General features: G+C 29.9%; 2 protein-coding genes across 4 annotated transcripts; one reads left to right on the top strand and one right to left on the bottom strand.

Moving 5' to 3' along the window:
* Nucleotides 1-4,167: 4,167 nt before the first annotated feature.
* On the top strand, nucleotides 4,168-9,481 carry LOC123196304 (probable transcription factor KAN2). 2 transcript variants are annotated; one of them, XM_044610277.1, is made up of 6 exons: nucleotides 4,168-5,440; nucleotides 5,541-5,617; nucleotides 6,445-6,490; nucleotides 7,076-7,166; nucleotides 7,887-7,980; nucleotides 8,986-9,481. In XM_044610277.1, the coding sequence occupies exons 1-6, from the start codon at nucleotides 4,627-4,629 to the stop codon at nucleotides 9,082-9,084; spliced, it is 1,221 nt and encodes a 406-aa protein (XP_044466212.1). In that variant the 5' UTR covers nucleotides 4,168-4,626; the 3' UTR covers nucleotides 9,085-9,481. The 2 variants fall into 2 exon arrangements, with proteins under 2 accessions (XP_044466212.1, XP_044466211.1); XM_044610276.1 differs by having other exon boundaries at nucleotides 4,176-5,440; nucleotides 7,884-7,980.
* Nucleotides 9,482-10,713: 1,232 nt separating this feature from the next.
* On the bottom strand, nucleotides 10,714-16,062 carry LOC123196306 (annexin D5-like). Of its 2 annotated transcripts, XM_044610278.1 has the most exons (7): nucleotides 15,933-16,062; nucleotides 14,481-14,626; nucleotides 14,092-14,328; nucleotides 13,153-13,200; nucleotides 12,845-13,060; nucleotides 12,003-12,092; nucleotides 10,714-11,153 (listed from the first exon to the last, which is right to left on the bottom strand). In XM_044610278.1, exons 1-7 carry the CDS (start codon nucleotides 16,003-16,005, stop codon nucleotides 10,950-10,952), a joined length of 1,014 nt encoding a protein of 337 aa, XP_044466213.1. In that variant the 5' UTR covers nucleotides 16,006-16,062; the 3' UTR covers nucleotides 10,714-10,949. The 2 variants fall into 2 exon arrangements, with proteins under 2 accessions (XP_044466213.1, XP_044466214.1); XM_044610279.1 differs by lacking the exon at nucleotides 13,153-13,200.
* Between the last annotated feature and the right edge of the window lie 4,675 nt (nucleotides 16,063-20,737).

Genomic DNA, 20,737 nt, shown 5'->3' with positions numbered 1-20,737 from the left:
AAAATTTTTAACTTAACATTTTAACTCAAATTTAAAGGTTAGTTTATATCATCGTTTTAAAACTCTTTTTCTTAATAGTTGTTTTTTTTTTAACTCGACTTTTTTTCTCTTTAATGATAGTCTTTATATATATTTTTTTTAATAATTTTTGTTTTTTCTTTTAATAAAACTTAGGCATCATTTCAATTGATTTAAATCAAGAATTTTCAAAGTTTTGAAATCAAGTTGTGGTAGAAATTTTAACCCGGACAAAAATGAGGCATGCTATGGCATGCATACATGTGGGACCTAAATCATTAAAGAGCTGAATAGAGAAATGTGAATGGAATTGGGACTTGGAAATTGGAATTTGGAAATTGGGAATTGGGATCTTCGCATTCACTTGTAAGTTGCAACTCCTTAAATTGGAAGTGGTCCTTTCTCACTCTCACTCACCCTTTCTCCTCGAATTGCGAGGTGAAAGAAAGAAAGAAGAAAGAAAAGTTCCATTAACTCCTCAAAGTTTTGTCAACTGACAAAATTCTGTAAAGTTTTTTAAATAACAAGCTTCCTCACACAATTTATTGGAGTAAAATCTTGTAAAAGAAGAGTTTATTATAATATACAAGATAGATAAAGTGAAATATACATAAAAAAAATATATATTGAGTATTTTTGAAATTTCAATACTAAAGATAAGTTAAATAGAGTTTTTGAAAGAAATTCAAATCTTATAAATTATAAATTAATTTATTTAAATTATTTTTACACTTTAAAAATGTAACTAAAAGACTTGAAAAACATATTTAAAATACTTATTACTTTACATAAACTCTTTTAGTTGATACATGAACCAAATCAAATATGTTTTTATACTATTATAAGACTAAACTTTATTTGAATTGTTCAGGTTCGAATTTGAGATTAAATCAAATAATTTAAATTTGAGTCAAAGATTGAATTTATTTTTCATAAACGAATCAAATTCAAATCGATTTGAATGTTCAAGTTCAAATAAATTATAATTTAATTTAAAATTAAATTATTTTTAAATCGAGTTTAAATCTAACCTCGTCAATCTTAAACTAATTTCAAATAAACTCTTTTAAATTCAAGCTCATCTTGAACCAAATTTTGTTTAGGTATTGTATGGATTGAATCTGACCCTACACTATTATAAAGATGAATATTCATCTAATTACCCTCCAACCATTTAGCTTAAAACTTAATTACATTAAAATTTTTGCTATTTCGAAAACAATAAGAGGGTTGTTGGTAGTCCATCAAACATCAAAGGGGTAGATGCACTAGCAAAAGAAGAAAGTCAAAAAGTCAAAAAAAACAAAAGAAAGAAAAGAAAAGAAGGGCAAAGGAAAAAACGACATCGAATTGAATGGATTTTTCATGATAAAGCAAAGACACAAAAGTCTGTAATAATAATAAGGCTTTTCTTTGTTGTTCCTCCAGGCTCCAGCCTTTCTTTTTGGGTTTCAGAATGAAAAGAATTAATTGATGTTGGTGAATAAATAAAGTTATCTCTTTCTCTCAATCATAAAGCACTCGATTGCAAAATCATTTGTGGGTACATCCTTGGATTCGTGTGTGTGTGTATATATATATATGTAGAACATTTTAAAGTTAGCTCATAAATATAGAGAAAAAATATAATTCAAATTTAATATTATTGATTTATATTCTTTATGATATGTCAATCAAGAGAATGCTTTAGACAATTTTATCTTCTTTGTCTTTGTAACATAATATAAACAGTATATATTAATATTGTATATATAATATCTCGGCCGATGCATGTATATTTCTTTTATAAGTAATAATAACGAATATAAATAAATTAACATAATATTATATAATTATATAATTTAATAGTTAATTTTTTAATTTTAAATTATTTAGTTTCATGATAACACTTTGTTTGTAATGATTAAGATTAAGAAAAAAAAAAAAAACAAATGTCCATATTTAGTTCTCTTGCAAGTGTCTATTTTTATCATAAAATAATATTGATGAATATTGAAAGACAAATATTCAATAAACTTTTAAAATAAAATTTAAAATTGTGTCAATTATTGTTTATTGGTAACAACTAATTTGTACACTATTAATGACGTGTCGTTATATGATTATGCAAAAATATTCACTCATTTAATGACATGTCATTGATCATCTGTATACAAATTATGTAAATGTTTTTTCTATGTTTATTCATTGTACACAATAATTAAGAATTGGGTTTCTTTTAAAAAATTGTTATTTTTATTTTTTAATTAAATTAAATAATACTTAGTAACTTCTAATATCTACCTTGTACATTCAATTAAGTATTGTGCCCAAAACCCCATTAATGATATGTTCCCATGAATCCAAAAAAAGATAGTAATCCTAGCTCCAAAAAAAATTCCTATGAACTGTTATAAGATAACTTTTAGAAATATCATTGTAAATTTCGCATTGAATTAACCATCCAAAGGCTATTGTGATTAAAGCAATATTATGTGCGTTAGTAGCGTGTATAAAAAAGATACAAATATTGATGTGTTATTATATGATTAATATTATTTATTTTTAATTTAAAATTATTCAATTATATGATAAAAAATATGTGTTTATACTCATGATTATACTTATTGTTAGTTTATAAAATATTATTGTTATGATTATTTAATGCTAAATTAAACGTGGAAGGGTTATTATTGGTCACAATATTAGAAATAACGTGGACTTTTTGTTTTGTTGTAGAATTTCTTCTCTCTATACCTAATGCTCAAATTAAGTGAGCTTAAAAAAAAAAAAAAAAGCCTAAAATAATCCAATCTCTCACCATAAAGTAAGCATTTAAATCAAGAAATCCATTCATCATAAGCAAATGTATTAAGGAACTGTTTCTGATTGTGATCATAACCTTAAAAGTTTCATTTTAACTATAAACAAGAAGAAATTTAACACTTTATCATTGAATTAGTTAGTAAAACCGTTTACTTAATTGTACTAAACTAAACCTATTTACTTAATTTTATTTGAAAAAGTGAATAAAAAATGTCCAAATCCAAAGATAATGAAAACACTTTGGAAAATACTAACTTGAGAGTCGAAATATCAAGTGTCATTACCAACAACACTAAGAATGCGTTTGGTTGACGGTTTTTAAGTTTACCTTGGTAATCTATCTTTTATTCCCTTGTTTGGTTTATCAGTAATAAAATATTACAGTAATCTTCTATTACCAATGCTGACATGGCAGGTAATATAGGTGGTAATCTGATTACCACCTTCACCTTAGGTATTAAAAAATTACTGAAGTAATCTTGAGTTTATTATAGAAAAATTATTATTTATTAATTTTTTGAGATAAAAATAAATTTATTTTTAATTAATATGACAAATAAAATAAAAAATATTTAAAAATAATTATATTTAAAGGCATTTAAGCAAAATAATTTACTAGTAATATTTTATTACCTTTAACCAAACACAATAATTATTTATACCTATCAAATTTTATCAAACATAGTAATGATTTATACCCAGTAATCTTCTAAGTAATTTATCTTCAAGGTAATCTTTCTATTTTAGTAATCAAACATTACCCAAACCAAACGCCCCCTAGGGTTATTCTTACATTTTTTTTTTGCAATAGAGTTTTCTTTTTCATGAAATTACCAAGTTCTAACCATGGAAATCTCAAAATGTCTTGACTTAGAAACACATTATGCATAAGAGAGTGGGGAAAATGATATTCCTATGGCTTGTGTTTTCTATGTATCTCTCTTTGTTAAATTTTATAATGATACTTTATATACTATCAATGAATATAAAAACAAGTATAAAAATTGATATATTATCATGTGATTAAATGATTTTAAATTAAAGCTAATATAATACTAAATTATATAGTAACATATAAATATTGTACATATATTTATATTTATTGTTAAAATATGTAGTATTACTTTGAATTTTAACCCGTTCTGTACAGGGGAACAAGTTATGCTAACCAAACAATTAACCCTTTTGCAATTTGCGTGTATATATTCACGATAGCTAATTGACTTGTGGAGAAAAGGAGAGATGATGAGATTCAGAGAGAGTTTTAAAGTGATACAAAGACACACCCTTTGTTGAAGTGTCCTTTTCATTTAAATACTCTCGAGATAGTTGCAATAAATCAAAATCAAAATTAAAATTAAAATTAAAAAAAAATCCAAATCCCTTCTCTATCTTGAACTTCTCTCTTCTCTTTGCTTCCACAATTCTGTCAATACTCTTTTTTATTTTATCTTTTGCACCACCACATATCTCTCTCTCTTTCAAGATGTTTGTTTCTTGAACTAGAAAATCTTTTCTCTTCTTCCTCTTTGTCAGTTGCCAATCTTTTTAGGGTTTTCTTGAGGGGATTTTAGAGAATTTTTAAAAATAATTCTGCTTCTTGATTCATTTTTATCATATTTTCTTCTCTTTACACCACTCTTTTTAGTTTTTTCTTGAGGGAGGTTTTCAAAGTTTTCAAATTTACACCACAAGATGAATGGTTTTATGAATCATCATTTTGAGCCAAGTTCCTAAGCTTTCCACCACCATATATCTCTTTTTAGGTTTTTTCTTCAGGGGGTTTTTGAGAGTTTTTAAAGTATGTCTAGAGAAGGCTGGCTTCATGAATCATCATCATCTTCTTCTTTCAGTCAAATTCCTGATCTTTCTTTACAGATAAGACCTCCAAACAGTGCTCCTTCTTCAATTTGTACTGCAACAAATGAAGCAGAAGAAGAAGAAGAAGGTTCAACCTTTGATATTTGGAGAAATGACCTAAAATCTCACAGTGATGATACCTCCATTAAAGCTCCTGAGCAAGCAGCAGCAGCAGTAGCTGCAGACACTGAGCTTTCTCTAGTCAATCCTGCCGCCTTCGACCTCGAGGCCGAGAGCCCCTGGAGAAGAAGAAGAAGCATACTTGGACCTGGAAACGATCACAATAATCCTCTTCTTCTTCATCCTTCCCAAATGAACCATCTTAATCATGGCATCTCTCTCCTGGATGTTTCAGGGGTCAAACCCATCAAAGGGATTCCACTATACAACTTGCCATATTTCGAAGCTCAAAGGCCACTGGAGCCTAATAAGTTCCGAATCTATCAAATCCCATATTCTTCTTCTTCTTCTTCTTCTTCATCATCTTTACCTTCTTCTATCCTCAGCGCGCGAGATAACAATATTAATTTGAGCCCATCTCTCGGAGCATATAGATCAATCCTGGGAGCTGCTGCACCAGAGTTTCAGTATGGAGTTGGTTCTTCGGAGTTGTGGAATTGCAAGATCAGATCAAGATTTATCCCAAATAAGCTTCATCAAAACAACAAGAGGAACATGAGGGCTCCAAGAATGCGTTGGACTAGCTCTCTTCATGCTCGTTTTGTTCATGCAGTTGAGCTCCTCGGCGGCCATGAAAGTAAATCTCTTATTTCTTGTTCTTTTTTCTCTTTTCTTCGTGATCTTTTGCTATACAATTTTTTTTCTCTCTAATCTCGGTAAGTTTATCTTCTTCATAGGGGCAACTCCAAAGTCGGTTCTTGAGTTCATGGATGTCAAAGATCTAACTCTAGCTCATGTTAAAAGCCATTTACAGGTAAACCCTAGAATCATCTCTCGAATCTCTATGACAAACTTGTTTGAATTGAACCACAGACTGAATCATTCGACTCATTTGTATATATTCGTAAAAGGGTAGTTGAATTTGGAACTGTATTTTCTTCTCTTGAAATTGTTAAGAATGGATGAAGAAGATGACCACTACTAGGATGGGGCACAGAAACCAATGAGTGAAAGAATGAACAGTGAGTGTGTTCAGTAGTTGTGAGATAGATAGATAAATGACAACTTTAACTTTTGAAAGAGAGAGAGAGAAAAATGGCATCATTGCTCAATAATGCAAGCAATTACTGTCCTTACCAAACGGCAGATTCAGCCACCCTCGCGGGTAATATAGACAAGTCAAACACAAAAATCCCTGTGTTTACATAAGCGAAATTAAGTCTGAAGGCTCAAACCTATATCTATAGTTTGATCTTGCATAAGCTGTTGTACAGTAAAAGGGGGGTTGCAGTCTAAATAGGGATCAATTTGTATTTGAATTAAATGTATATCATATCCTTGTTTAAGCTAGTATATAATATTTTAAAAAAAATTTTGATAGAATAAATAGTATTATTAATAAGATAAATAGTATGATTATAGAGATAAATGATCCGAACTAAAGCTCTAATAGAGTTTGATTTATTCATATTAAATATGAATTCAAATTTAAATTAATTCAATTTGAATCCACTTTTATTTGTTAATAATCAATTATTTGTACATAAATTATTATTTATAGATATTTATTCTCATCTTTAAAAATATTTTTGAAATTTTTATTTGCTTGTTTGTTCATTTGTCTCATTTTTTGGGTTGCAGATGTATAGAACTGTTAAAAGCACTAACAAGCCTGGAGCTTCTTCAGGTACGAAGTAGTGCAGAGATTTCAGCTTTTCTTTCTTTGACCTTATTATCGAGTACATTTTTGTTTAATTTAGAAGATTCTCTTCTCCGTATTTTTGATAGATTTATAGATGTTAACAAGAGTAATACGGGGTATAAACATGGGTACCAATGTTATCGTATTATTATTGGATTAAATATTATTTTATTTTTATTTTAAAATTAATTAATTATATAATAATATATCAATATTTATATTTGTATTAATATATGTTATTAGTGTATGAAGTATTATTATATTGATAATTTTTCCTTTGTGTTAAAATATAATTTATATACATGCATGCTTTATGCTTTATTATAATATAATTAATTTAAAGATCATATTGCATACACTTTTAATGAGTATTAATCTAAGTTTGACTTAAGTGAATTTGAGCCAAATTGAACTAATTTTCGAAATTAAGACAAGACAACTTGATTCAGATGAAGCCTTAAGTGCAAGTGTAAAAGAGTGTAGATTTGTCAAACTATGGATGTTAATTTGGTTAAAAATTTAGATTATGCCTAATTTGATTTACATTTTATTGGGTTTGAATGTGATCAGGCAATGAAGATTTCTTGCCGGTAGCAGCTTCTTTTCATCAAAATGATAACTGTTTATTCAATAACAATGGAGCTTTAAATGAACCATCAAGGTAATCTTTCTCCATATCTCTCTTCGATAATTACTAATTATCGTTAAGGATGCATTAGATCTAAACCGAGCATGTACAAAGCTCAATTGAAAATCAATCTAAATTTAAAAGAGATTGTTTTAGATTGACAACCACGAGTTGAAGCTCAAACATGGATCGAAAATAATTTATTTTTATATTTGATTAGAGTTAATTCGAGCTCAAATATTAGAATAGGTTCAAACCTGGTTTATTTATGAAAACGAGCTTAATTTTTTAATTGAACTTGACTTATATAATCTGAGTTTGAGCAGTTTGGATTGAATTCATGAGTATCATATAAAAAAGAATAACATTACAAGAAAAAATTTGAAATATTTAAAATCTCTTAGGGACATTTTGACGCCCCATGTCGCATGAAATCTCACTAAAATTAATATACAAGGAATGTATGAAGAAGTTTTTCTTCCTTGAAAATGCTGGCAGATATAATGATCTTCTTTTGATTGATTTAGGCTAAGTCTGAACAAAATATAAGATCTAATTTGAAATCAACTTAAATTTAAAAAAGTTTGTATGATATTGACTCGAGATTGGTAAGTTGAGGTTCTCACTCTGCTAAAAAACAATTTAACTTTCATTTCAGTTTGAGTCAGCTGGAATTCTTCTTATTCCCATTAATCTTCAAACGAGTTAATGTTCATGAATAATTGATGAGTTTGTGGATTCTGATGGCAGTAGAGAAGAATGGCTACAGAACAGTTCAAGCAATCTGGATGAGCATAGATCAGAAACTAGAATATCTGAGCGCCAAACTCCTGGATTTCAATCTCAGGTAACCCCCTTTCTTATATATATTGAAAATACAGCAGATTATAAAGTTGTTCATGTAATTCGATTCGAGTTGATTGAGCTCAAATTTGAACACGGATCAAATGTGCTAATTTGAATATTTGAGTTTAAACCGGCTTAGATCAAATTTAAAGTTAAATTATTTTCAAATTAAGTTTGAGTCTCAATTTATTAATTTTAAGTTGATCTTGAATTAGCATCATTTGGATTTGAATATATCTTGAGTTTGACTTTGTTCAAGTTTGGTTCGAATGAAATCTAGCCTTTAAAGAAAAGTGAAAGAAATGAAGGTAAAATACAAGAAAATTTTGCCAAAATTAAGTATTATGGTAATACCGTAAATACAAAACAGTGGGTATTAATGGATACAAATAAATTGATGTATTATCATGTGATTAAATAATTCAATTGTTTATTTTATTTATAATTCAAAATTAATCAACCACATGATTTCATATCATTTTATTGATATCATTAATACTTAACCATTTGTACATAAAATATTGTTTTTAGGCATTAATACGTCGTACGTGAGATTTTTGTTGAATATAGCAATTTTTGTGTATATTTCACATCACAAATTTACTTGTAATTAGTTTTGCATATCAGTTTGTGAACAAGAAAAATACTCACCATGGGCATGGGTACAATAGTTGGTTAAAACATGAAATCTTAAGTGTAGAGTTAAAAGTTTTTGGTTCCACTTCACATTCCTACAAATGGATTTGAGTGAACTCATTAATGTTTTTTTATATGTTCGTATTAAAGTGAAAGACTCTAATAATAGATTGTTGATTTAATCTCCTCAAAGTTTATTGACTTGGTCGTCGAGCTCTGTCAAATGAGATTCCTCGTAAAAAAGATTTGAACAAGAATATGAAACCTTTATAATAATCCACCATTTGAAAGAAGTGATTAAGCAGAGTTTTATTATTAGCTCTAGAAGTGCTTTTTCATGACAGTGGTTTTTTTTTTTGGGTGCATGCAGGGAAGCACTTTTTCTCAAGCCAGTTTTGTTGTTCAGCAGAATCCAAGCTTAGAGTTCTCCTTAGGAAGATCCAACTGCTATGGCAAAGAACATGACTGAACTAAATAAATTATATAAATTCTCCACATATAATAATATAATATTATTGAATTTCTTGATACAAGAAATAAATACCCTAAAGAAAAATAAGAAAAGCATCGACTTGTAGACTAAGTCTAATGTTCGATTCTTTTAAAGCCAGACTGTGAGGATTTTCTCATAAATTCTCTAGCTCCGACATGGACTAAATACCCTGCCATTGACCGGAACATTGAGGAGACTTAATCCGAGTCGAGAAAACCCCCAGCCATGTTGAAAAAATTAGGGTCTTGTATCCATTACATTTGGCTAGTCATCTTTTGAAAAGTTGCATGCATGTGTGTGGTTGATTAATTTATTCTTTTTATTATTGAATTAAATCATATATATTATATTTATTATTATAATTTTTGTTTAATTTTTTATATGTTTGAATTAACTTTTTCAATTTGTGGGGTCAAATGGGTCATTATATAAAGTGTGAAAGGATGACTATGGGGAGTTGTTTTATTTGATTTCTGTAATTAATTCTTTTTGTGGTTCACATGCAAATTATTGAAGCCACTTTCAATGCATAAAGTTGGGGGCCTTTAAAGTTTTTAATTGGATCAAGTGGTAGCATTTGCCCATATTCGATGAATTGTCAACATCAAAATTAGATTTTGTGTTGAGACTTGAGATTGTGGGGTGCATTTTGTCCCAATGGCTAATCTTCTTTAGGTGAGACTTTAATTCGATTTGAATGAGACTTCTTAATTACAAATAAAGATTATATTAGACTGATATTATATGTATAAATTATATAGATTAACAAGTATGTTTATGAAAATTATATTAGATTCTTCAATTGAATTAATCTGATTAAAACTCGATGATTTGTATAGTTTGATTAATCATTCTAACGACTAAATCATCGGTTTACAATGGTGCAAAGACATGCTGACATCAACATACTATTTGCAAAATCATTTTGTAAATATGGGGTCTCAGACCTAGTCCCAACATTTGCTATGGATGGTGAACATGGAAAGACCACAAATGAGTTTGTGATATATTATAAATTTTTTTATATATTCAAATAGTTTTGTTTTCCTCTCCGATTGTCAAACCAAACGTTCGGATAAAAAAAAATAATGGATCCAGCCTTTGAACTCATTTTGGCTCAAACCTTCTTATCGACCATATGGTTCATTTGGGGGAGAGATCAAGTTTCAAAGAAAACTTGCATTCTAATCTCTGAAAAGAATTTGTGTGAAGATCCAGGCTTCAAGGGGCGAGGAATCCCCAATAGTTTTCTTTACAAAGTCCCATAGCCGTGAGGCTTAACAGACAAAGAAAACAGTAGATCCATGGAGCTTGCTTTCCGTGAAAAATTTTTAGATTTGAATCTTTGTCACGCTTATAAAATCCTGACTTACTTGGTGTGGTGGTTATAAGTCCAATTACTATATCTTAGAGTTACCCCATCCAACCAATACGGATAGAATGCTGATTAAAAGAAAAAACACATGCCACCAAACTATAATTCTGTTAAGTTGAATATTGTTCTAATTTTTATTTAGAATTTATTACTAATCCAACTGCCGATCAGACTAATAAAAACCTAGACCAAGCCCGGGGTCAATGCCGTCCAGGTCTGAAAACATTGAGTTAAACCCATTTAATGTACTTCAATTTTTGTCAAAGATTCACAATAAAAAAAATTCTGTTTACAGAAAAAGAAAAGAAAATGAAAAATACACACATTACAAACGCAAGACGCAATTCAAATAACAAATCATCACAAACAAGGGCTTTTCCTGACAACTTATCATAGAATGGCCAACAAAAAGTTAAAAGGAAAAATAGTATTTCCATAAAGTCCCATAATAGTATTTCCATAAACCCTAAATTCTAGGACCCAGAAGTTCAAGAAGAAAAGCCCTGTAATTACCAGAGGTTTCTGAGTGAACTGCATCATACAATGGCTTTTCGTATTTCTTCATGTACTCAGCTTTTATATATTGCATATCAATCTCGGTTCTTGTCACAATTACCCTTGTCAGCGTCTTCTCGTCGGTTCCCAATCCTTTCATTGCCTTGTGTAGTAACTGCAAATTTTCCAACATGGAAGTAATCATCAGTAGCTTTAATTACCATAGGTTTCTAAATGGAATAACATTTTAAGGGTGTAACCACAAGATTTCTTGACAAAGATTTGTTGAAATTTTACTCAAATCAAGGTATGAATAAGTGAGCTCACTGAGCTAACAAATAACAAGCTCAAGTTCCGCTTTACAATAATCAAGCTAATCATGAGCGACTCAACTCGATTACACCACCCCTAGGATCACTCTCCCTACCTGCCTTGATTCCGATCTTTTTGACTACTGTCCCACAACATAAATGGTAAAATAAATTCCATCAGTGCCATTTATGAACTAGTGCACCATGACAATAGTGACTGTAATTTCTCTATAAATAATTTAGTCTAACAAACTAAGGTTTTTCATGGTACACAACAACACAAAAAGTCTTAAAGAATGCATCTCTCTCCGAAGAATTTGCTAGACTATGATTGAAAAGGCTTCCAAAAGATTTCTTCTAAGTTTTGGACACTCACTGCACCAGAAAGGCGAGCATTTCAACTCCAAAGAGGAAAAAAAATAAAAGGTGTAGTGGCTTCGAGTTAGTCTTTCTTTAAGATGTAAAGTTCTTAAACAAAGTTAAACTCCATGATGATCTCCTTTATATAAATTTTCATTAAATAGTATATCTTGTTAACTTCTATGTTACCCACCCTGAACACTCTGACATAAATAAGAATGTACCTCAAAATTAATAAATAACATCTAATCAAATGATAAAGACGTTATTATTAGTACACAAATTAACACTCAATACACATAATTTTACTTGTCTTAGAATAACTAAGCTCTTTTGTATGTATAAGAAAATACCTTTGCGAAGTACTTCGCTGGATTTTGTGCGCATTGTAAGATTGTCAAGAGAGCAAACTCAAAAAGTCCTGATGTTTCCTTCTTCACTGCCTGATAAAAGCCAACATCGCAAACATCAGCTATAATTCCAATTCGAGAAATAAGGCATTTGGAAAGTTTAGGGGCCCTTCATTCAATTATAGCCTTTTTGTGGTTCTGTTTTCAAATAATGAACTAAAAATGAAAATTAGAAATTTGATTTTGTATTTTCAAGACTCAAAAATGCGTGTGACCTTACTTTTTGAGAATAAATTCAATGGAACTAAGGTTGGATTCAAACTGAATTAACTCAATTCGAATTGGCATTCAACTTGATTCAAATCGAATTCAATTTGATAGCTCGATTCAAGTTCAGTTTGAGTCCCCATCCAATGATACTGTTTATCCCAACAGTAATACTATTCATTCAATTGGCGACCTTCAATGACATCTTCGGCCAATTTGAACTGGTCATTCAAGATTTGGGTTGAACTCTCAAGCTAACCTATATTTGGACTCGACTTAGCTCAAATTTAACATTAAATAAAACGTGCTTGGTAAAATATTTTGAAATGACAAAAAGAACATTTTTAATGTATCATCAAAATTTTGAATTAGTATTTAAGTATTTTCTAAATCAAATTAATTTTATTCAACCAAAATCCATTAGAAGAAATAACACACCTCCAAACTATATTCTCATCTTGAGAAAAGAATCCAAAAAATGCAATGTCAATTAAAGATTTTTTCCCTAATTACTTTCATCATAAGTAAAACGTGATTTTTTGTTTTTTGAAAACAAAGAATGAACAACAAACAAGTACCTTCTGAAGTGAGTTTCCATACATATTCTTATACAAAGTAGCAACTTCAGCCAAATGAGCCCTGCTTCGTTCTGTGAATATCCAGATGACAGTCTTCTCATCAGTTCCAAATCTCTTCTCCCCAGCTTTGTAGAGAGCATGCGCATCACTCTCAGCTATCTGCTTATTAACAAGCAGACTTTCCTCAAATGGTGGGCTTACATATGCAAGTAAAAGCTGCACCAATAATACCACACATGTCATCATCAGCAGATTCTATTAACATATATAAAACTGCACACTGAGGGAACTCAACAGTACTAGAATACCATGCTTTTAAAACCTGGACCGGCTGTTTGGGCTGATCCAACCAAGACCTGGGGATAACACAGTCAGGGTTTGTCCCAGAATCAGATTAACAAATGGACAACAGTCCAACCATTGTAACCTCCTCTGTTTGTGGTTTGTGGTTTATTGTCTTTTTGTTATTTAACCTATTGTTTTTTTTTAATTTATTTAAACTATCTTTTGTATTTTGTAAGGAAAATAAAAAATTTTGCAATTCTTAGAATTTGAACCTAGTACCTCATCCATCAATATAGAGTGTGCACACCATCAAACCAAATTTATTTTTATATTAAAACAATTCATATTATATATTTAATGATTAATTAAACAAAATTGTTTTGAATATTATTTTTAAAAATTATTTAAACAATTCATCAGTTTCAACTATTGGTTGGATTGGGGACCACCCCCCTCACTGGGTTGATGTCCAATTCGACTCTGGAAATATTGTAGAATAAAACTGACTAACATTAATCTACAAAACAAGTAGCTAACAAATTAAAAGTGAAATTAACACAATTCAATAAGAATCCATTGGGCAATTTGCTTCTAAAATCTTAATAGAACTAACATGAATCAATCAGCAAAAGGTCTACAGATTCATGAATTGCTAAAGCAATCCCAATTAGCCTCCCTCATAATGAAGAGTGGATTATCTATTTATAAAAAAATAGATCGTCATCTTGATTTATCAGAAGTTAGACAGGTAAAGGAAAGTTCTTATTAGCTATACTTTAATATATCTGAGATGAGAAAGTGCAACTAGAATGGAACCGAAAATAACAAATGAATGAGGTGGTTAACCGTAAATTCCCAAGACTCTTAACAGGAACAAGGCAACCAACCATTACTGCTCCATAAGCAGATAGATTCTTCGAGCAAAATAGACAGAACCAAAATAAAAGAGAATGAGATTTTACCTTTTTATGATCACCAGAGGTGTGATTTTCAATATCATGTTCAAGTTGAACATGATATTTTGAAAAGTAAATTTGTTTAACCATTTGAATCTGAGATGGCGTGCGAGAACAAATAACTTCAGTGGCACATTTCAGGTCGTTTACTTCAGTGGCATAATTTAGACCATTTCCAAGTGCCTTCTTGATTATCATTGCATCACGAGTTGCTGGGTCAGGCATCCAGAGCAAAACAGCTGTCTAATGTTCAAAGGAAAAAAAAGTATAATACACAAATAAACATAGATTGAAATGGTTTCTCCAAGGTAACTGAATACATGCCATCATTGAATGTAAACCTCCATGAATCAAAATAGCTGAAAAAAAATTATGAGTGAGTATCACAATGGTACCTCCAAGTCACCTGAAAGCTCAGACTCCAGACGTCTAAGAATGTCTTCTGAATACATAGCATAGTATTCTCGTTGGATTTCAGCACGTTGTGTTGCATCTCGATGGGTGAGAATCTCAATTACAGCTTGTTTATCACATCCCCATCCTACAAACAACCAAACGAGCGAATATTTTAGAACCAATTCTCCGTAAAAAATTGCTAATTTTCTTTAAAAAGAACATTATATATATCCTTCACAACAAGGGCTGTTACTTAATCTAGACAACTAGAGTTTTAGTTGATCTAATCTTATCTTGTTTTCTTCACCCCCATGTCTTATTCATGTTGCTAGTCACTCTTTATTACCATTCACACTCAAGTCCTTTATCTTTTGAGAAACTGGATCTCCAAAACTAATGTTTCAGTCAAATTCCCAATCATAAAAGCTGAACTATCATATCACACCATCCCAGGTGGGTAATCACTACATAAACAATTCTTGTCTACATTGTTACAAGCATTTGATAAACCTGCCAGTCTATAATTACAGCAAATAAACAATGGCTGCTCTTCTTGTATATATAAAACCAGTTCTGCTCAGCAAACAAGAGCTGGATACGGGATTTACCAAAATTGTCAAGTCAATTTTCAGGAAGCAAAAGCAAGTGTCATCTTCCCAAGTAACTTTATCACTGAAAAAAACAACATCACTTCTTTTCTTTCTCCTATATGTTAAATTTTTCTACATACAACCCTAGGTAACTAAACCTTGAAAATTTCCACCATAAACTATTAAAATTTTGCAAAAACACATCTACCATGAGAGATACTTCCCAATTAACAAACTAAACCTCGATAAACAAATCCAGAAGATCATTCTCAAGATAGTCAATCTCCAATTAAAAATTTGAATCTGCCACGTACACCATCATTACAATTCCACCTATGGTGGATTCGAACCAAACCAGCTCGGCTCAGTGTTCTGCTTGATTCAAACTGAATATGAGCTGGAGCTTCAGTTTGGTAACTTGGCTTGAGTACGGCTTGAATCTCTCTGTGACAATACTGTTCATCCTGCTGGCGGAGAACATCCGTCTGTGATACTATTCATTCCGCTGGACCTCCAAATGAGCTCCATTTAAGATTTGAGCGGAACTCGAGCTAGCCCATGTTCCAGCTCGGCTAGCTAGAATCCAGCCATAAATTTCCACCCTAAAACACTATAAATTTGAAAATATGAACCTTACTTGACAAATACTACCAATTAACTAACCACATCTCAATAATTAAATCGAGAATAACAATCTCCGGATATGGATATTCAATTCTTCAAATTATTATTAGTATCTGCAACATGCGCTATAATTAAATCCCACCTCCAAAACTTTAAAATTTAGCAAAAATACAACAAACATGACAAATATTTTAAATTACATCAAGAGAAGAAGATGATGATAAAGCAGAAGAGAACCTTTGAAGGCACGGAAAAGCCGCATGGCATCCTCTCTCGCCGACGTCCCACCAGTGAGGAATAAAGTTGACATCTCCTTTTTTCAAAACTTTTTCCCTTCTTTTCTGCAATTCAAAAATTTTCAGGAGGTACTGCTGCTTCATTCTGCTTTTATCGCTTATTTAAGAAGGCTGAATCACTATTCCTCACCCAAACTTAGATGAAATTGTCTTCTTATCCTTAAAGTTTGAAAATTCCCTTCTCTCACCCCTCTATTAAATTTATTAATGAAATATACTTTTTTTTAATAAATTTATGAAAAGACAAAATTGAAGCATAACAGTTTCATAAAAAAAATTATTAAAATTTTATGAAATTAACCTCAAATTTTATAGAAACTTTCAAATTTACAAAAAATTATAATAATTATTAAATTAAAAATTAATAGTCATTGGCAAGTAGACAAGTCAATTGGCCCGGATCGAATAGAGGTTTGGCCTGAAGCACGAAAAAAAGTTTGGCCACGACAAAACCCGGCTCGGTACTATAGTATATCGGGCTAGACCTATGAATCTATCGGGCCGGATCTTAGACTTTAATATTAAATCTATGGATTGACCTGCCGGACACAATACTGTTTATATATATATTTTTTTTTTTCACATATCCTGCTGCCTTGTGGCAGAAGCAAGAATCTGCTTCTGCCAAATGGCAGAAGCTAATTGGCAGAACCTGCTTCTGCCAAATGGCAAAAGCCCAGGCAGAACTTCTGCCTGGCAGAAGCTGTTGGCTAGCTTCTGCCACAAGCAGAAGCCGTTCTGGCTTCTGCCAGGCAGAAGCAGTTTGGCAACGGCTACTACTTTTTTTAAATTTTTTTTAATTAATTTATTTTTTTTTATAAAAACCTATTCAATTTTTCATTTTCACTTTCAATTACAATTACAAATTTCTCAACCTTTCAAACTCTCAAACTCCCAATTTGTCAAACTCTCAATCTCAACTATTTATTATATTTTTAATCTTATTTTATTTTAATTTTATCATTACAAAATATTATAAATAAATTCAATGTCAAATAAATTCAACTACTTTGAATATTATCATGTTAGCACTGATGATATTATTGATGATGCACAATGTGAAATAGGTGGAGCACCAACAGGTGAAAGTGATACGGGTACAAGTTCATATTATTCGACAGACAGAAAAAGAAAACAAACGTCAATGTCTTTGAAGAATTCAGATATTTGGATGTAAAAGATGAATAGATAAATGTTATATAGTAGATAAAATTTATTTATGCTTTATAATTTATACAATATGTATATTAATTTATTTATATTATATTAACAATTTATAATATTTTTACCTATTGACGTCTCTGTTGGCAAGACTAGAATCATATTTTTACCCATGGACAATTGTTTCTCTCTTCTATGAGTTTTTACTTTAGAATATTTTTACATCATAACGAGGTTAAAGTTGGTGACAACGGTGAAAAATAATATAAGGTCTAAGGGAGAAGACAAAAAATGAATAACAATAAAAAATATAGGTAATAGTATCAATGATTATGACAAAAAAGATGAGGATGACGATGGTGAGTAAGCTATAGACAACATAACTAATAGTAACGATGGTAACAATGTGTCCTATTCAATTTTGTTGTTATCTCATCTCTTCTTCTCTTAAATTTTGTTGTCATCTTATCTCTTTTTTATAATTTTATCATTAATATCTTCAAATTCTTTTATGTAATTTTTAGAAACCGAAAAATAATAAATGAGAATAAAAAAAATAAAATTGAAAAGGAAAATAAAATTATAAGATAATTAATGCAAAAATGTAATTTATTTATAGTATTAAAAGTGTAAACGTTATTAAACCTATTATACAGTATATAAAGCGACCAAAATATATATAATTTTTAAGTTTTAAATACTTTTTTAACGGTTAAAACTGCTTTGATGGAATGGTCTTTTCAAATTTAAAGGGTGGCAAGTAGTTTCATCAAAGTTTGGGTGGAAAATTGATAATCAACCTTCAAAGAGTTCAAAAAACCTGGCTCCTTTTTTGACACGTTTCCCAGTTTAATTTATTACAAATTTACGAGTCAAGATAAACTTACACGGTTAAAGTTCCTTTTAATTTTTTAAGTTTAAAAATCCGTTAAATTTAAATAATTTTTATTTCAAATTATTATTTTTTCCCTGCATGCTTTTTTAACTTGTAAAATATAGGCCATTGTTGTACGGTAAGATTTACCTACAGCAAAATGTACGGAGGTTGCAAATGGCACGAGGGTCGGGTATGATTAACGCCTTAACCTTTATGCTTGCGCTGATTTCGTTTTTAGTCAATTGCGGGTCCTTGTATCATGGGAAAATTTCCCTTCCCTTCCCTTCCCTTCCCCTCTTCAGTCCCACGAGAAAAATTCTTCCCATTCGCCTCTCCTCACCGTCTGAATAAATAATAAAATATTTATTAAATGTTATTAATTATTTCAAACTTTTAGGGATAAGTTAATATTTAAATGCTCAGAAGATATGTATAAGAAATTTCCTCTTAAAAAAAGAGGAAAAAAATAGTAATTTGGTTTAAATGGTTGAATTGTCATTCGTAATGAAAGTTGTACTAAATAAGTGTTTAACTATTGTATAATGAGCGATTAGTTATGTATACAATGACTAAACATACCAATTATGCGCATGATGATTCATATTGTGGGTAAGAGTTCTTTTATCTCAAATAATGGAAATGAACTAACTCGAATTCAAATAATTATATTAATTTAAACTTAATTTATTTTATAAAAATAAATCTAATTTTTTATTTAAACCTAACTCATTTGCTCTTAGTTTAAATTTAAACTCTAACAAGTCAGATTGAATCAAACATAACAAAAATAATAAATTGAGCCTCTTTTTTAGCCGGACGGAGAGTGACACTTTTATCTTTCTAATCTTGCACTAGTTTCTAGTAACAATTTTCTCTTGAAATGTAAGGATTTATTGATCCAATTAGTCAACATCAAGCTGGAGCTTGGCTTGAGAGCCGAAGTCGAGATAAACTCATTTGAGTTTAGGGGTTGATGTAGTCCAAATTGAATAAGACTCAAAAGTGAGTAAAGCTCAAGATGAAGAAATTTTAGTTCGAGTTTAGTTTAAGATCAATATCTCACCAACAACGCTGATAATGCTAATCGAGTGATCCAAGCCCAGTTTTGAATTAGTTATTCTAGACTCGACATTATCTTTAGTTGATCTTGGACTAAAATGGGCTGGAATAGCGTCCACCCTCGGGTGAGCTTAGAATAATAAGTTTGGAAATGAAGTCTAGCATTGGTATGATGGGCTCCCAAAAGCCCAGAATTGTAGGGAGGAATTTATCGAAAGGCCATCAAAACCCAATGTTAAAAAGAACTCTCAAGCCACATGTTTAATGACGTGGCGGTATAAGAGACGTCTCAGCTACAGATGCTGCCACAAGAAACGGACATCTGTCATCTTGCAATTCAAAAGCAAGACCTTTTCCACCAATCCTCACGTCGCCGCATATCAGCCACAAGTACCTACATGTGCCACGTGTCATGAACACATAACTCTTTGGATTGCTGCAAATCATGTTACGTCATCAAAAGATTAAAAATGAAGTTTCGCGACGCGAGCCCTGAGGCGAGGTTTCCCTTTTATTGTTCCTTCTTCTCAAAATTTTAAAAAACAAAATTGAATTACTTCTGGTCAAAACGCCGTCGAATTGTCAAAAATGGAAAATTAATTTTTTTTTTCACAATTATGAATTATTATTTTTTATTGAAACAATGATTTTAACTTTTAGAATACTAATGATTTAAAAAATATTTTATTATTAAAATTAAAAAATTATATTAAAAATAAATTATTTAAAAGATTATTTGATATAAATTATTATTATATTTGATAAAAATAGATAAATATAAATAATCATTATATTCGATTAGATATAATAAAAAAATTCTAATATAATATTTTATTTAAATGTCATTAGATTTAATTATTCTAAAATATTTTTATGTTAGTATTAACTAAAAATGAAATTATTTTACTTTTAATATATAAGATGAATGTAATATTTTTAATATTACCAGTTATATCGTCATTGATAATAAAAAATCATCAAAATATTTTATTACTTATCAATCGAACAAAATAATATAAGTAATAAAAAATAAATTAAATTATTTGAATAATCTTTTTACCTCTTGAATTGAATGCCTCTAAAGGGGCGTTTAGTTTAGGTAATGTTTTATTACCAAAATAGAAAGATCACCTTGAAGATAGATTACTTAGAAGATTACCGGGTATAAATGATTACTATGTTTGATAAAATTTGATAAGTATAAATAATTATTGTGTTTGGTTAAAGATAATAAAAGATTACTAGTAAATTATTTTATTTAAATGTTTTTGAATATAATTATTTTTAAATATTTTTTATATTATTTGTCATATTAATAAATAATAATATAATTATAATAAAATTTTATCTATATTATCTGTCACGTCAGCATTGGTAATAGAAGATTACTGTAATCTTTTATTATTGACAAACTAAACAAGGAAATAAAAGATAGATTATCAAGATAATCTTCAAAATCTAGAACCAAACGCCCTCTAAGAGTTTTTTAGGAATCTTTTATTACTTATAAATTAAACAAAATAATATAAATAATAAAAGATAAATTACTAGAGTAATATTTATAAGGTTTTAACCAAATGTCTCATTAATATAATAAAAATTAATACTTTTAACTTAAAAAATCTTTATTACAAAAATAAAATAATAAA

Source organism: Mangifera indica, chromosome 14 (genome assembly GCF_011075055.1).
Source record: "Mangifera indica cultivar Alphonso chromosome 14, CATAS_Mindica_2.1, whole genome shotgun sequence".
Classification (NCBI taxonomy): Eukaryota; Viridiplantae; Streptophyta; class Magnoliopsida; order Sapindales; family Anacardiaceae; genus Mangifera; species Mangifera indica.
Note: the sequence above shows the minus strand (reverse complement) of the source record. Positions and strands in the feature narration are given on the sequence as shown.

What these genes read in the sequence shown, in the direction of transcription:
- LOC123196304 (XM_044610276.1), top strand. Translation starts at nt 4,627, where the DNA reads ATGTCTAGAGAAGGCTGGCTTCATGAATCATCATCATCTTCTTCTTTC. An exon ending in ATGTTAAAAGCCATTTACAG is followed by an intron (nt 5,618 to 6,444) that starts GTAAACCCTAGA and finishes TTTGGGTTGCAG; the next exon opens with ATGTATAGAACTGTTAAAAG. An exon ending in CTCCTGGATTTCAATCTCAG is followed by an intron (nt 7,981 to 8,985) that starts GTAACCCCCTTT and finishes GGGTGCATGCAG; the next exon opens with GGAAGCACTTTTTCTCAAGC.
- LOC123196306 (XM_044610278.1), bottom strand. Translation starts at nt 16,005, where the DNA reads ATGTCAACTTTATTCCTCACTGGTGGGACGTCGGCGAGAGAGGATGCC. An exon ending in GCTTTTCCGTGCCTTCAAAG is followed by an intron (nt 14,627 to 15,932) that starts GTTCTCTTCTGC and finishes GGTTGTTTGTAG; the next exon opens with GATGGGGATGTGATAAACAA. An exon ending in CAGCGAAGTACTTCGCAAAG is followed by an intron (nt 11,154 to 12,002) that starts GTATTTTCTTAT and finishes GAAAATTTGCAG; the next exon opens with TTACTACACAAGGCAATGAA.